The sequence below is a fragment of the Delphinapterus leucas genome, chromosome 4, assembly GCF_059928025.1.
Source record: "Delphinapterus leucas isolate spDelLeu-1000000601 "Yukka" chromosome 4, BTC_Dleu_Yukka2, whole genome shotgun sequence".
Lineage (NCBI taxonomy): Eukaryota > Metazoa > Chordata > Mammalia > Artiodactyla > Monodontidae > Delphinapterus > Delphinapterus leucas.
Window position 1 is genome coordinate 71,126,751 of NC_143132.1, and position 18,033 is coordinate 71,144,783.

Here is an 18,033-nt window from a genome sequence, read left to right on the forward strand (position 1 = left end):
ATTTTCTATTATTTCTAATATTTTATATTATTCTGTGCTGAAAGTAATTTCATCAAGAAATTGAAAAGATGGGAGTTCCCTGGCATCCCAGTGGTTAGGACTCAGTGCTTTCACTTCCATGGGCCCAGGTTCAATCCCTGGTTGGGGAACTAAGATCCGGCAAACCACGTGGCATGGCAAAAAAAAAAAAAAAAAGTGAAAAGACAACCCACAGAACAGGAGAAAATATTTGCAAATCATATATCTGATAAGGAAATTGTATGCAGAATACATAAAGAACCCTTACAACTCAAAAAAAAAACCCCAAAATCCAAATTAAACATGGCCAAAGGACATCAACAAAAAGTCTACAAATAATAAATGCTGGAGAGGGCGTGGAGAAAAGGGAACTACACTGTTGGTGGCAATGTACGCTGGTGTAGCAACTATGGAGTACAGTACAGAGGTTCCTTAAAAAACTAAAAATAGGGGCTTCCCTGGTAGCACGGTGGTTAAGAATCCACCTGCTGGGACTTCCCTGGTGGTGCAGTGGTTAAGAATCCATCTGCCTCCTGGGTTTCGGCACCAAAAAAACAAAAACAAAAAACAAAAAAAGAATCCACCTGCCAAGGCAGGGGACACAGGTTCGAGCCCTGGCCTGGGAAGATCCCACATACTATGGAGCAACTAAGCCCGTGTGCTACAACTACTGGGCCTGTGCTCTACAGCCCACGAGCCACAACTACTGAACCCACGTGCTACAATTAATGAAGTCCATGCACCTAGAGCCTGTGCTCCGCAACAAAATAAGCCACCACAATGAGAAGCCCGCGCACCACAACGAAGAGTAGCCCCCACTCGCCACAACTAGAGAAAGCCCGCGCACAGCAACGAAGACCCAACACAGCCAAAAATAAATAAAAATAAAGTAAATTTATTTTTTAAAAAACTAAAAGTAGAGTTATCATATGATCCAGCAATTTCACTCCTGTGCATATATCCGGAAAAGACAAAACTCTAACTCAAAAAGATACATGCACCCCAATGTTCACAGCAGCACTATTTACAATAGCCAAGACATGGATGCAACCTAAATGTTCATCAACAGATGAATGGATAAAGAAGATGTGGTATATATATACAATGGAATACTACTCAGCCATAGCCATACAAAAAAATAATGCCATTTGCAGCAACATGGATGGACCTAGAGATTATCATACTAAGTGAAATAAGTCAGGCAGAGAAGAACAAATATCATATGATATCACTTATATGTGAAATCTAAAAAAAGATACAAATTAACTTATTTACAAAACAGAAACAGACTCACAGACATAGAAAACAAATTTATGATTATCAAAGGGGAAGTGGGTAGGGATAAATTAGGAGTTTGGGATTAACAGATACAAATTACTATATATAAAATAAACAACAAGGACCTACTGCATAGCACAGGGAACTATATTCAATGTTTTGTAATAACCTATAATGGAAAAGAATCTGATATATATACATATATATATATATGACATTTGCTGTACACCTGAAACTAGCACAATATTGTAAACCAACTATAGTTCAATTAAAAAAAAAATGGCCAAAACCTCTGAACAGACATTTCTCCAAAGAAGATAAGACAAATGACCAATAAGTACATGAAGATACTCAACATTATTATTCATCAGGGAAATGCAATTCAAAACCACAATGCACCACCACCACCATTTCATACCCACTAGGATAGCTAAAACCAAAAAGACAGACAATAACAAGTGTTGATGAGAAGGTGAAGAGATTAAAACCCTAACACACTGCTGATAAGAAGGTTAAAATGGTGCAGCAGCTTTGGAAGATGGTCTGACAGTTCCTCAAAAAGTTAAACAGGGGCTTCCCTGGTGGTGCAGTGGTTGGGAATCCGCCTGCCAATGCAGGGGACACAGGTTTGAGCTCTGGTCCAGGAAGATCCCACATGTCATGGAGCGACTAAGCCTGTGCACCACAACTGCCAAGCCTGCGCTCTAGAGCCCGTCAGCCACAACTGCTGAGCCCATGTGCCACAACTACTGAGGCCTGCACACCTAGAGCCTATGCTCCACAACAAGAGAAGCCACCTCAATGAGAAGCCCGTGCACAGCAACGAAGAGTAGCCCCCGCTCACCGCAACCAGAGAAAAGCCTGCGTGCAGCAACAAAGACCCCAAAATAAAATAAATTAAAAAAAAAAAAGTTAAACGGTTACCATATGACCCAGCAATTCCACTCCCAGGTATATATCCAAGAGAAATGAAAACACATGTCCACACAAAACTAGAACACAAATGTTCAAAGCAGCATTATTCATAATAACCACAAAATGGAAACAACCCAAATGTCCATCAACTGATGAAGAGATAAGCAAAACACGGTATATACATAAGTGGAGTATTATTCAGCCACAAAAAGGAATAAAGTAACGATATATATGACAACATTTATAAACCTTGAAAACATTATGCTAATTAATTTTCTAAGTCTGCAAAGCCAAAGCCCAGGGTTTGAACCACAGTCGTTACTAAATTTCAACCACTCCCTAAGAAATAACCTGAAATCTCCATTTTTTAAAACGGGATGGTAGAAAATTACAGGTAAGCAGTTGAATTTACAGCTCTCAAGTTCCAGAGAGAGCTGCTGAGGCCATGGAAAAGACTGAGATAACAAACAGAAAACATGAGCTTAAGAACAGAAGATGATGAAGTATCACACCAGCTTCTAAAGGAAAAGAGCCAAACAAAGAAATGAAAAAGGAGCAATTAGACGACAGTTAGAGCAATAAAGGAGAAACCAAGAGAAAGTAATGTCCAAAAAGTCAAGAAAAGAATAATAACAGATACACTTACAGAGATATCAACTGGAATAGGAATCTAAAAACATTCATCATTTTTTACTCATATCCTTGGTAAGGACAGAGCCAACTGTCATGGGTTGAGCAATAAATGAGGGCTAAGGAAATGGAGGCAGTTTGAGTGTAAACTGTTTTTAAGGGGAAAGGATTTAGGTTAGTTTTCATTATTGTTGTTTTTAAAGTCTAGAGCTTTGGGCCTCACAGGAAGAAGCCAGGGAAGAAGGAGCAATGCAGGACAATGGATAAAATTGTTTGATCAGTATCATAGAGGACAAGGGGATAAATTCGATTGAGAGGTAGGCTGAAGGGTTAGCTTCGAACAAGCCTCATTTAAGTAAAGAGATGTCAGTATGTAAATGCAGTAATGCGTTATATATCTGAATCCTTGGGGAAGAGTTCCACATAACTGAATTTTCCAGATACTCAAGCATTTAAAAAAAATTTTTAGCTATTTTCCTTGAAATTGTTCACCACTGTATCTTACAGTTCTTTGCTTAAACAGACTGTGCTTTCCTGGATGACTTAAGGTCATTGTAGCTATGATTATATTACTAGGAAGTAATACAGCTTAGTCTGCATGTTAACTTTTCAAATCTTTGACTGTCCTATGCTGTCAGTTGCCATTTCCTGTTACACTTCCCCTGATAACTTTTTTCATTTGTGCTTCCAACAGATTCTAGTTTGAAAATTATATAACCAGTAAATAATACCCTAAGTAAGGGATAATAGGGTCCTGAATCAAAGTATAGGAGTAAAGTATATGGCTTTATGACAGTGTTAAGAAACCTGTTTCACTTTTTAATTCAATTAAGACTGGGTTTCAAAGAGTTGAGGATGTCAGAAGACTCACCTCTGGCTACATGAAATATTATTTTACCTTGCTTCCTTAAGTCATATCAAAATAACCCTGCTAAGTTATTGATAATTTTATATGGTTAGTCTTAAACCACAAAAGAAAAAGCATCATGCATTCCAAAAGTGAGCCTAGACATCTCACAGTAACTAAATATACTTTCCTGTCATATAATCACTTATCAATAAAAAGTTATACTCTTCTACACTTTGTTTCTGTGTGTTAATATAGTCCTGCATATTTCACATATATGAATATTATTCGTGATAAATGTATATCCTTCATGAAATCTTGACTTTAATCCCTTTCAAATTTCACAACTACAAACAGCACAAAAGCTAAAAAGAACCGAGAGCTAAGCACACAGGCAGTCGGTTAACCAAAATTTAAGAATTCATTCCTATAGTTCCAATACCATGAGATATTCCAATTTCATTCATTCTTAAGATTCTGAATAATCCAGCAATTCCACTTCCAGGTATTTATCTGAAGGAAAGGAAAACACTAACTCAAAAAGATATCTGGACCCCCATGTTCATTGCAGTGTTATTTACAATAGCCAAAACATGGAAGCAACCTAAGTGTCCATCAGATGGACAGTGATGATTGGACAAAGAAAATGTGGTATATATACACAATGGAATATTATCCAGCCATAAAAAAAGAAGGAAATCTAGCCATGTGCACCAACATGGATGAACTTTGAGGGCATTATGCTAAGTGAAATAAGTCACAGAGAAGAGACAAATACTGTGTTATCTCTCTTACATATGGGATCTAAAAAACAAAACAAAGCTCATAAATATAGAGAACAGGTTGAGGGTAGCCAGAGGGAGGGGTGGGTGAAATGGGTGAAGGTGATGAAAAGGTACAAACTTCCAGTTATAAAATAAATAAGTCCTGGAAATGTAATGTACAGCATGGTGACTACAGATACCATATAGATACCGTATACTATATCAAACATTTGAAAGTTGCTGGGACTTCCTGGTGGTCCAGTGGTAAAGAATCCACCTTACAACGCAGGGGACGCGGGTTCGATTCCTGGTCAGGGAACTAAGATCCCACATGCCGTGGGGCAACTAAGCCCATATGCCACAACTACTGAGCTGGTGTGCCTCAACTAGAGAGCCTGCGTGCTGCAAACTACAGAGCCCATGCACTCTGGAACCCACGCACCACAACTACAGAGCCCATGCACCCTGGAGCCTGCGCACCACAACTAGAGAAAGGAAGCCCCACGCACCACAACTAGAGAGAGCCTGTGTGCTGCAACAAAGAGCCCGCATGCCTCAATGAAGGCCCCGCGTGCTGCAACTAAGACCCGACGCAGACAAAAATAAATAAAATAATAAATAAATAATAAATATTTTTTAAAAATAAGAAAGTTGCTAATTCTCATTAAAAAAAAATTAACTCTGTGTGGTGACAGATGTTAACTAGATCTATTGGGGTGATCATTCCACAATACATACAAATATCAAATCTTTATGTTATACACCTGAACCTAATATGTTACATGTCAAATATTTCTCAATTTGGCAAAAGAGATTCTGGATGGTTATACCCACTTATCCTTTACATATCAAAAACAAAAAATAAAACTGCCATTGCTTCTCCAGTACTCACTTCCTGTTCCTTCAGTTTTTCATTCATATCAATAAAAATTAATGAACGTAGAATCTCTCAAAGACAGAGAGGTGTGAGTGGCCTGATCGAGTCAAACTGAAACATCTCACTAGTTTAGAGTTTCGGAGGCACTAGCAGTTGTACTTTTGCCTCTGTATTCAGATTATTTATGTACATCTCTCCTTCTAAATCGCAAACACCATGAGGGCGAGAATCTTTTCTGACTGAATGATTCCATCCATCACTGGATAAACATGTTTTGAGCACCTAGCATTTGCTAGCCTCCGGAGAGAGCTGAGTTCAACAGTCCCTACCCTCAACAAGGGAGGCAGACTTATTGTAAACAAATTACAATATAGGAAAAACAAAAGTGAGTATAGAATCAAATCAGAGAAAAAATTAGCTCTAGAGTCGTGGAGGAAGTTCAGGGATACATTTATGTGTTCTCCAAAAGGCCTTCAATAAATACCTGTTGAATGAATGGACAAATGAATGAATTAAATCTTGCTAATAAAGATGGGACCACAGGTCCAAATGAAATGTTATTAGTTACTTCTGAAGTTAGTGAAAAAACGTCATCCTTCAGCAACTGTAGGAATGCAGACTCCAGCACACCCCGACCTCAGGCTATCACCGTGGAGAAAGAGCCGTACCTGTACTGCCAGCCTTTGGCACTGCCGCCTCGGCTGCTGCCGCTGCTGCTGTTTCCACCCCCACAGCTGCTGTTGCTGCTGTTCTTGTTCGGGGTCGCCGCGGTGGCCAGGCCCTCCAGCCTTCCTTCGCTCTCGGAGACTTTCATTGTTGACACTGGTTCACCCCCCTGCATCTTAACTCCCAAGTCCATTTGCCCTTCTTGGGCGGGAGAGAACAACTCTGTAATTTTGTAAGTGATAAGATTTAAGATCTGATCTGAAGGTGATTCCAGTTGCTAAACCAGACGGCGGCTGGAGTAGTAATCATCAAATGGTCCAGGGGAGGAATGCAAGCATTCCCTCTGAAGGAAAACTTTTAAGAGGAGAGGGATAGCGATGAAGACAGATGTCCTTTCAATATATATCTCCTTCCGGGCAAAAGCAAGGAGAAAAAAAATCACCCTGCCAGAGGATTTGGTGGCATGCTCAAAGGAGAAGCAGGAGCAGCGTGGGGAGGTCGCGGACTCTAGCCAGGAGTGCTGGGCGAAGGACGGACCACGGACGGGTACCCGCGGCCTGACCTCTGCGCTGACGGACTGACCCGCCGCGCTCCCTCTGCTCCGGCCGGTCCTCAGCGGGAGGGTCCGGTCCAGCCCGCTCGGCGGTTCCCACCGCAGCCCTCAAGAAAGAGCTGGAGACGCCCGCGGGCAGCCCGGGAGGAGGGTCGGAGAAGGAGGCCGCCGAGGGCGGGACGCCGGCTCCCAGGGTCGCCTAGCCTCCAGGTAGAGGCGAGCTGCTCGGGGCGACTTCCTCCAACGCCCTCGGCCCTGGGCCCTCAAGTGGGTTCCCAGGGGCCGGACGAGTCCCTTGCCCTCTCTCTAGCCCGAATGTGAAAGCCACAGCTGCAGCCACCACCCCACCCACAGCCCCCCGTCAGGTCACCCGCCCGCCTGCTCTCTCCCCCCCACTTCCCTTCCGGAGTAGCGTGAGCTCACTTCCCCCAGAGCAGAAGCCCCTAGCGCCATCTTGGAGCAGGGCACGGGGCCCTGAAGGGGGCGGAGCCTCGGCGATGGCTGTACTGGGGCGGCGGACTCCGAAGAAAGGGAGGCGGTGGGCAGCAGAGGGAGGAGGCGGTGGGACAACCAAGGAGGGAGAAACAAAGGAGTTAGTGCCCTACTGGAGGGTGACTTCAGGCCTTCCTAACCCGGGCCAGGCCGTCCATTTGAGGGCCCATTTCAGTCATTTTAGGAAGAAAGCTTAGAAAAATAATCATTTCTATAAGGAATTACAAAACCATTTCTTCATTTTAGTTATTTCAAAAAAAAAAAAAAGCATGATATTGGCATAAGGCAAATCAGTGTTATAAATGAAAAAGAAACTGTCCTGGAAATTAGAGCTCTCGGTATCAAAGTATCAAAGTATTCCTTTTAACCTCAGACAACTCATTCACCCTCCTTAGACCTAGATTTCTGCATTTGTAAAATAAAGAGTGTTTAGGTGATTTCTAAAGTCCCTTCTAATTGTAAATAATATTTTCTAACAATCGAATGTACACCATATGCGAAACACTATGGCAGAGGCAAAGAAGTATTACTCAAAGAAAGTAAATAAAGTAATAAAGTAGATACAGATATATAGGTAATTAAGGCCATGAGGAAAATAAAAGGAGATGATATAGAAAATAAGCAAGATGGAATAGAGAACTTACTTTAGAAAGAACAGTTGAGGAAAGTCATCTATGAGGAGATGGCATTTAAAGTGAGAGAATAAAGAAACGTGAGGAAGCTAAGGGAATAGCAAGCTTTACTTATTTTGGGAGATGAGAGACCTGGGACCTGGAGCATGGTGAATAAGAGAGTGGTGTGAAATGAAAGTGAAGAGATAGGCAGAGAAATTTGGATTTTATTGTAAGTGCAATGGAAAATCATTGAAAATTTTAATAAAGGAGGATTGTGATCTGACCTATGTTTTTAAAAGATCTCTCTATTCTTTTCAGCAGATGGTGCTGGGACACTGGCTATTCACATACAGAAGAATGAAATTGGACCCCTACCTCACACCATACACAAAAGTTAACTCCAAGTGTATGAAAGACATAAATGTAAGAGCTAAAACAATAAAACCCTTAAAAGAAAAACATAGGCATAAATGTCCACAACCTGGGGTCAGGCAAAGCCTTTTGGATACAACATCAAAGCGTAAGTGACAAAAGAAAAAATAGATTGGGTTTCATGAAAATTAAAAACATTTGTTCTGTAAACCATACCATCAGGAAGTAAAAAGCAATCCATAAAATGGGAGAAAAATATTTGCAAACCATATATTTGACAAGCGACTTATATCCAGAATATGTAAAGAGCCCTTACAACTCATTAATAAAAAGATAAATAACTAAATTTTAAAATGGACAATGGAACTGAATAAATATTTCTCCAAAGAAGATATAGCAAAGGTCAATAACTACATTAAGAAGTTCTCAACATAGTTACTAACCAAGGACATGGGTTCGTGCCCCAGTCCAGGAAGATCCCACGTGCCGCAGAGCGGCTGGGCACGTGAGCCATGGCCGCTGAGACTGCACGTCCGGAGCCTGTGCTCCACAGCGGGAGCGCCCACAGCAGTGAGAGGCCTGCGTACCGCAAAACAACCAAACAAACAAAAAAAAAACCCACAATGCAAGAGCGCTTCACACCCACTAGGATGGCTACAATCACAAAGGTAGAGAAGGGAATTCCCTGGCAGTCCCATGGTTAGGACTCCACGCTTTCACTGCCAAGGGTGCGGGTTCAATCCCTGGTCGGGGAATTAAGATCCTGTAAGCCATGTGGTGTGGCAAAAAAAAAAAAAATATATATATATATATATATATATATATAAAATATGTGTGTGTATATATATATATATATACCTTTTACATATATAAATATATACCTTTTATATATATAAATATATATATATATTTATATATATAAAAGGAGGAGAACAACCAAACCAATGTTGATGAGGGATGTGGAGAAATTGGAACCCTCATACACTGCTAGTGGAAATGTAAAATGCGGTTATATCCACACAATGGAATATTAGTTGGCTATAAAAGGAATGGAGTGCTAACATACGCTACAACAAAGATTGACTTCAAAAGCATTATGCTAAGTGAGAGAAGCAAGAAAGCAAAAGCCACATATTGTGTGATTCCATTTATATGAAATGTCCAGAATAGGCAAATCTGTAGAGGCAGAAGGTAGATTAGTGGTTGCCAGGCCTGGGAGGAAGGAGGAATTGGGAGTGACTGCTAATGTGTATGAGGTTTCTGAGGGGTAATAGAAATGTTTTAAAATTAGATTAGTGGTGATGGTTGCACAATCTTGTGAATATACTAAGACCCATTTAACTGTACACTTTATTTTTTTAAAATATTTATTTGGCTGCACTGTGTCTTAGTTGTGGCATGCGGGATCTTTAGTTGCAGCATGCGGACTCTTAGTTGCAGCATGTGGGATCTAGTTCCCTGACCAGGGATTGAACCCGGGCCCCCTGCATTGGGAGTCTTAGCCACTGGACCACCAGGGAAATCCCTAGCTGTATGCTTTAAACAGGTGAATTCATGGTAGGTGAATTAAATCAAAATAAAGGTATGTTTTAAAAAACAAACTCTCTACCTGCCACATAAAGAATTAATTTTAGTGGGAGAAAAAGAGGAAGTAGGGAGACTAGTCAGGAGGCTATTAAATGAAATGAAGTGAGACACGATGCTAGTGATAAGACTAGGGTGATGGCAGTCAGGACAGAAAAAAGTTAAGTCCATCTAAACTGTATGGAGGTAGGAGTGGCTACGGTGCTGTAAATAGATTGGATTTGCAACAGTGCAGTAATATTCTTACAGGTCTTTCCAATTCTGGTCTTTTCTACACTTTTCACAGATCACAACTCTGATCATGCCCCTTTGAAACTCAGAACCTTCCAAAGACTTTTCATTATTTATGGAATAAATTCCAAACTCCTCTATCCAAGAAAAAAATAGCATGAAGGTTGTTGTAATAGCTATAGGATTTAAAGTTATCCTTTTATAGTCCAATACTGACTGAGATAAAGATCTCTAAATAAGCAATAAATTCAGCCAGCTATAGAAGTAAGCCACACTTGGACTTCCCTGGTGGCACAGTGGTTAAGAATCCACCTGTCAACGAAGGGACACGGTTCAATCCCTGGTCCGGGAAGAACCCACATGCCGCGGAGCAACTAAGCCCGTGCACCACAACTACTAAACCTGCGCCCTAGAGCCCACATGCCGCAACTACTGAGCCTGCGTGCTGCAACTACTGAGGCCCATGTGCCTAGAGCCAGTGCTCTGCAACAAGAGAAGCTACCGCAATGAGAAGCCTGTGCACCGCAACGAAGAGGAGCCCCCGGTCGCCGCAACTAGAGAAAGCCCACGTGCAGCAACGAAGACCCAATGCACCCAAAATTTAAAAAAATAAAAAAGAATTAACTAATTCCACTACTGATGAAATAAACAAATCCTGAAATAATTTATTAAAAAAAAAAAAAAAGTAAGCCACCCTCGACCAAGATCATCCAGGCTCCAATCAAGGAAAAGAATCCTTATGAGTGTACACCTTCACTGGAGAAATGGCAGGTGTGAAGGATGAACATGCCAACCCAAGGATAAGGGACAACATAGAGTCTGGAAAAGGCCTCAGCTTTAGAGAACCAGAAACTATTTTGTCATTGCTCCCAGTGGTGATGAGACTTGGGGACTAGCCCATGCTAACCAAATGCACAACAGACTGATGTGTAGCAACTGCAAAGGTAAGAGTTACTTAATATTGAAAAATACAGTACAGAGTACTCAAGTTTGGTGTCAGCACTTTCCATGCAAGAAACTCAACAGGATTAGCTAAATTATTACCAGAAGTTTACATGACGGTCATGGAATCAGAGCCAGGAGAGTTGATTAATAGATGGGGTTTTTTTTGTTTGTTTTGTTTTGTTTTTTTTGGCGGTACGCGGGCCTCTCACTGTTGTGGCCTCTCCCGTTGCAGAGCACAGGCTCCGGATGCGCAGGCTCGGCGGCCATGGCTCACGGGCCCAGCCGCTCCGCGGCATGTGGGATCTTCCCGGACCGGGGCACGAACCTGTGTCCCTTGCATCTGCAGGCGGACTCTCAACCACTGTGCCACCAGGGAAGCCCCCATTTAAGAAAATTTTTTTTTAAGTAAAAACTTTTTGTTGTTGTACAGTAGGGTCTGAGTCTGACTTTCATTCAATGTCTAAGGAGAAAAGAGGGCATACAATTTGAACAAGGGAAATAAAGAAAGGCACTTTTTTTTTAATGCCTTCAAAGAAGGATATGTTCATCTTTTTGAAGAGTTTAAGGTGCATTCCCCGGTATTCCAGCTGGATGATGGATCAATGCATCCTTCCACATGGAAAGAAGCTGCATAGCATAAGTGGTCAAGAACATGGGCTTATGTGTCCATGCACATGGATACTGATTGCATGCATGTGACCTTAGGCAAGTTACCTAAACTCTTTGTACTTGTTTCCTTGCCTGAAAATGGGAGTAATAACATTTCTGCTATGGATTGAATTGTGTCTCCCGAAAATTCATCTAATCTCCAATCAATGTGATGATATTCAGAGATGGGACCTTAGGAGATAATTAGGTTTTGATGAGGTCATGAGCTTGGGGCCCCCATGATGAGATTAGTACCCTTGTAAGAAGAGACACCAGAGTGCTCTCTCTCTCTCTCTCTCTCACGGCCCCCTGCCATGTGAGGACACAGGGAGAAAAAGGCCATCTGCAAGCCTAGAAGACAGTTCTCACCAGAAACTGGTGAGTTTGATCTTGGACTTCTAGCTTTCAGAACTGAGAAAATCAATGTCTGTTGTTTAAGCCATCCAGTCTATGGTATTTTGTTATGACAGCTGAAGGTAAGACAATCTCCCTTTTGAGTGATTATCAGCATTAAATGAAATGACACATGTAAAGTCTGACACATGACATGCTACGTGCTTAGCAAGTGTTAGCCATGGTTACTAGAAGAATAGGGTTTACCAAGTAAAATGAATGCTTGTGTTTTGTGAGGGCACCTTTCCCCTGGACATCTCTGAAGACATCCGACATATTTCTATGGTAGAATACCAGCTTTGCCTCCCAGATGAAATGGAGTTTTCCAGAGGTAACAAAAGAGATCTGTCAGGGTCAGGATACGTAAATGAAGAGTCCTAAGAATGTTGCCTGGAATCACCAGCTTGTGGGTGTCTGGGTGAAAACGCAGGTGCACGGGGTGATCCCTGTTTCAGTGTCACCCCCTCACAGAGGCCTTCCCTGACCACTCACTCTGTACAGAATAGCAGCCCTCCCCATTTCTCCACACTTTTACCCTGCTTTAGTTTTCTTAAAAGCACCTGACATTATATGATTTGTTGTGCATTTTTTGTCTGCTCACTAGAATGTAAGCTGCACAAGGAAAGAGTCAATTCTTTTTTTTTTTTTTTTTTTGAAAGAGTCGATTCTTTTTTCCCCACCTCTGTCTGCCCAGTACTCAAACATCGCCTGGTACATGTGTTGAATGAATGAATGAATTTATGATAGTGGTTAAGGACACGAAACTTGGCATCAGTCTTCAAATCTTGGCTCTGTCACTTAGGACATGTGATCTTGGGCAAGTTACTTACCTTGATGAACCTGAGTTTTCTCATCTGTAAAATGGAAATAGGATGAAATAAGAAAATATATAGAAAGTGCTTAGCACAGTGCCTGGCATCTAGTTAGCACTGAACCAATGCTGGCCACGTTTTCTCTTTCTCACCCTGATGGGCAGAGGAGGGAAGAGTAAGTTATTTCCCTGAAGCACAGGAGACCTGCTTTCTCTATGAGCCTGCAGCTGTGGCAGCTGGAATGAAGAGCTGGACAGGCTGCAGAGAAACTGGAGACAGGAGGGGAGTGGGAAGCAGTACTTAGTCCCATGAGAGCTGCTGTGAGAATAAGACTGTGGACCCGCAATTTCTATTTTTTAAAAAATGAAGGAAGGAAAAGAGAAAAACAGAAATTCTGAGAAGACAAAATGTTCACATTCACAACAGATGTTACTACTACTGTGGTGAAACAGAATTTCAATGAACCAGGAGCCCCATCCTCCCTGCTTCCAGTTTAGACTGAAATCCTTAGCCATTTCCCAGTCCAATGGGGTGATTCAGCTGAAGGGCTCTAAGCTAGCGAGTGTTTCACTGGAAACACTCCCCTGCCAAGCTCAAGGCTCCTTGTGGGAGTAAAAGAAGCAGACACTCTCAGGGCTTTTGTTTGAGAGGAGGAAGGAACCTTGACAAAGAGAGACTGGAGCTGTGCTCAGAGTTTGATAAAATGATTTTTTTCCTCCCTTTCTTTGCCTCCCCCAGCACCTCTCCCCTGAATCCCTATTGAACCTGAAAGTATTTTGCTTAAATAAACAGTAGACAGTGACATTAGCTCTTCAAACTGTTATAAAATGAGAACACGTGTTCCTTCAATGTGATGTGCTCAGCCTGTCTTTTTTTAGACTCATTTGGCTATAGTGCAGGTAGAGTTTTGCTGACAGAAGCCCATAAAAATGCAAAGTCAATGGGAGCCACATGACCTTTCCATCATCAACTGGTGAATACCCTCGGAAAGGAGAGAAAGAAAAGCCAGCTAATGCTTTATCATGAAACCACATGGGTGTGCTGGGGGTCAGCATGCGAATTTACTGTTCCCATCAAGTAAGTCAGCTGACAAGAGAACATTGATTTACTTGACAGGATATGTGTTAACGTCTCTTTTGAAAACACCGCATCCCATCACCAAAACAACAACAACAACAAAGTAAATACTAGGGTAGCATTTTTCAATGTGTGCTCAACACAATATTGCAGGATATTAATAGGTGTTACTTGATTTAAATTTTTTCTTGCTGTGATTAGATACATTTGAAAAACACTGATTTTTTTTTTTTTAACACCGGTTCCTTTATTGCAGGACTTCTTGGACGATTTAATATGCTGATGTACATCATATATCTTTCTAAGAGAGATAGAAGGTGCACTATTTCCCAAAATTATTTGACCACAGAACTCCTTTTACATAGAACATCTCCCAGGAAGAGTATCCACAAAGTTTATAGGTTGGGATACCCCTAGAAAGCAAGTAGAATCTTATGAGGAAAGCCACCCAGATTAAATTTACCTTATTTTGCAAGTTTTAGCATCATTTCTCTCCACAACCTCCCCTGATTCTGCATGGCTTAGAATTCTTAGCATGAGAATAGTTCCCCTGGGTGGTGATTTTAGGATCAAGGTCTCAGATGCGGCCATAAAGCCCCTGGCAGGGAAACAGTTGCAACTTCAAGGCTCTAAGCATTGAAAAGATGGTGTTTCTCATATATAATTCCAAATAAAAATAATACTAACCTGTGAAACAAATGAAAAAGAGCCCAACAAAGTTTGGATTTCCCCCATCAAACTCTGGAAATACTTGGAAGGGCAGGGCTTTATGGTGTGCCAAGCAGCTACCTAGTCTGCTCATTGGGTGGCCCAGCACTGCCCTGGAGAGACGTCTTCCCGCCTGGGAGAAGGGAGATCCTAAGGATCCTCTTTACTGGTCTACCCTTGTACAAATGGACTTAATTCAATCTCTTTCCCATCTGTGAAAGGAGACTCAGGAAGGTGAAGTGGTAGAAAGCTTGTAACAGGAAGGGAGCTAGAGATATAAGCCCACTAACAGGCCTGGGGCAACAGGGAATTGGTCCTAGTTCAGCTAAGTGGATAGTGGATTGTGTATTGGATGGTTTTGCCTTGGGCCCTCTTTTTTTGTCTTTTTTTAAATTTTTTCCGGTCTTTTTTTTAGTCTTTTGGTCTGAATAACTATCATGGATTCTACACTTAAGGTCTCTGTGGGGCAATGTTTGCATTTACATGAAGTCTTTAATGTAAATCTTTGATAAGCAAGAACAGACATAATCTCTTTCATATAAGAACTCCTCCATTCCCACCCCCTCTCCCAGACTCTGAGCACCTCGAGGGCAGATTGCTAGATCCTGAGCACTTATGGTATATTAACGAATATATGTGGAATCTAGAAAAATGGTACAGATGAACTGGTTTGCAAGGCAGAAATAGAGACACAGATGTAGAGAACAAACGTATGGATGCCAAGGGGGGAAAGCGGGGGTGTGGGGTGGTGGTGGGATGAATTGGGAGATTGGGACTGACATATATACACTAATATGTATAAAACAGATAACTAATAAGAACCTGCTGTATAAAAAAATAAAATAAAATTCCAAAAAAAAATAGTGATGGTTTCTCCTTTTCCTCATCTTCTTGACCTAAAATGAGGTCTGCCTAGAGAAAAGGAGATTAAATGGTCTCAGATTTTCAAAGCCAATGAATATTGTTTCTTATTTCTTCTCTGAAAGCCTTCATTATAGTCACTAATTGAACAAATATTCATTGCACATGAATTATATGCCAGGTACTCTGCTAATTGCAAAGGTAACAACCATAAATAAGACATAGTTTCTGCCCCCAAAGTCTATGTATAGAACTGGGAAGGCAGATGTTAAACAAGAAATTTAAAATAAGTGAGAAGTGTCAAGATAGATGTATCGGGACTTCCCTGGTGGCACAGTGGTTAAGAATCCGCCTGCCAATGCAGGGGACACGTGTTCAAGCCCTGGTCCGGGAAGATCTCACATGCCATGGAGCAACTAAGCCCGTGTGCCACAACTACTGAGCCTGTGCTCTAGAGCCTGCGAGCCACAACTACTGAGCCCGTGTGCCACAACTACTGAAGCCTGTGCGCCTAGAGCCCGTGCTCCGCAACAAAAGACGCCACTGCAATGAGAAGCCGACGCACCGCAACAAAGAGTAGCCCCCGCTCACCGTAACTAGAGAAAGCCCGTGTGCAGCAATGAAGACACAAAGCAGCCAAAAAATAAATTAAAAAAAAAAAAAAAAACTCACTTACTTAACAACAACAACAAAAAAAGATAGATGTATCAATAGTATGGAGCCTGAGGAGAAATAGATTGGTGGGTGGGTGGGGTTTTTTTTAACCTAATGTAGCAATCAGAGAAGGGCTTCTTTTTTTTTAAAATTTATTTATTTATTTATTTATTTTTGGCTGTGTTGGGTCTTTGTTGCTAGGTGCAGGCTTTCTCTACCTGCGGCGATCGGGGGCTACTCTTTGTTGCAGTGCGCAGGCTTCTCATTGCAGTGGCTTCTCTTGTTGCAGAGCATGGGCTCTAGGTGCGCAGGCTTCAGTAGTTGTGGCACATGGGATTAGTTGCTCCGCAGCCTGTGGGATCTTCCCAGACCAGGGCTTGAACCCGTGTCCCCTGCATTGGCAGGAGGATTCTTAACCACTGTGCCACCAGGGAAGTCCCAGAGAAGGCTTTCTTGAGAAAAGTGATATGTAAGCTTATAACTGGAAGGATGAATTGAAGACAGAGTGAAGCAATATTCCAGGTAGAGGGAAGAACATGTTCAAAGATGAGAGGGAAGAGATATAAGAGGAACTTAAAGGCCAGGATGGCCAGGTATCAAAAGGAATATAACAGAAGATGAGTCTAGGGAGGTAGTGAAGGATCAGATGCCAGGCCAAGGAGAAATTTGGACTTTTTCTAAAACACAAGAGGAGCCATTGAATGATTCCAAGCAAAAGAATGAATTACATGATGAGATTTAGATTGTTTAATATAGAATAACATTCTTTCTAGACCTATCTTCTACTTGGACCTAAGTACACCCTTGCCCTGAATTAGGTTCTTAGGAAGGCTTCTGTTCCCATTCATTGCTGGATTTTAAGTAGAAAAATGACAGCTGGCTCCACTGCCAGGTCTTGCAAGCCATAAGATACAAAAAGAAACTTCCGGCAAGGAAGTCTTCTTCCCCAGATGACTGTGAGAGAGGTAAGTGATGGATCTTTACTACCTGTTTGCATTTCTCTATTTTCTGACTCTCATTTGGCCAGAAAAAAAGGCATGAGAATTCTCTCCTAATTGTTCCTTTCTTTTCCTCCTACCATCGCTATAGATTTTCAAGTGGTATTGGGCAACCATACAACCCTGTCTAAAGTTGCTCAACAGCATCAAGGGACATTCTGCTCCTTCTTTCCATCTTTCAAAACAACTCTGGCTTTGTCATAAGCTGTACTTTTTATGGCAATTATAGTTGTTCATGACACTTTCACCTGCAACAAAACCTATTTTAGCTCTTCTGAACCATTCCAAATGTTTTAGAATTTAACTGATCAGATCTTAAACCAAGTTCTCATCTGTTCTCAGAACAGAACAGGTTGAAGGCATTTCACACAGACCGCAGCCCAATAGTATCAATTCATCTCAAAGAAGCATAGCAGAGAGACAGTGTCCTCAGCCATGCAAGATGTCTGATTCAATGTGCTTTCAATCCTGCAGAGCTTGTGGCAACAATCTCCTTGTTATTCTTGGCAATTTAAGTTACCCTTTGTGAAATCAGTAGTGTTGGTAGGCCACGCTGCTAATTATTTGGAGTGCCTGGTCAGGCTTCCAGAGGCCAAGATCAGCTAGTTCTCTAATCTGTCTCCAGCCCTCCCTAAGCCTGAGCTCTTCAGGCTTCTATGATCCTTTCTCACTGCACCATGTTATTTCATGCTCAGCTTTTTTTTTTTTTTTGCGGTACGCGGGCCTCTCACTGTCGCGGCCCCTCCCGTTGCGGAGCACAGGCTCCGGACGCGCAGGCTCAGCGGCCATGGCTCACGGGCCCAGTCGCTCTGCGGCATGTGGGATCTTCCCGGACCGGGGCACGAATCCGTGTCCCCTGCATCGGCAGGCGGACTCTCAACCACTGCGCCACCAGGGAAGCCCTCATACTCAGCTTTTAATCAAGATCCAAAGAGCCAAACATGATATAGGCTTTGCTAGTTGAACAAAAGGCAAAGAAAATATCACACTTGGAATTGTATGTATCTTGCTATTGAGGGCAAATTCTGTGATGACTCTCTGCAGGGTAGAAAGTAACAGATTTTTTTTTTTTTTTGGCCTTTTTAGTTAACAAGAG

At 41.9% G+C, this 18,033-nt stretch overlaps 1 protein-coding gene across 4 annotated transcripts in view; it reads right to left on the reverse strand.

Moving 5' to 3' along the window:
- The window catches only part of OSBPL11 (oxysterol binding protein like 11), a 107,375-nt gene extending 100,464 nt beyond the window's left edge, over window positions 1–6,911 (reverse strand). For 3 of the 4 annotated variants that reach the window (XR_016393004.1, XR_016393005.1, XM_022567820.2), the window contains exon 1: window positions 5,998–6,908. Coding sequence is in view for 2 of the 4 variants with exons in the window: in XM_022567820.2 (XP_022423528.2) it covers window positions 5,998–6,188 (191 nt within the window). In the remaining 2 variants the exon portion in view is untranslated. Of the gene's footprint in view, window positions 1–5,997 lie in introns of all 4 variants that reach the window. The other variant, XM_089910621.1, reaches the window with a different exon arrangement.
- Window positions 6,912–18,033: the final 11,122 nt, after the last annotated feature.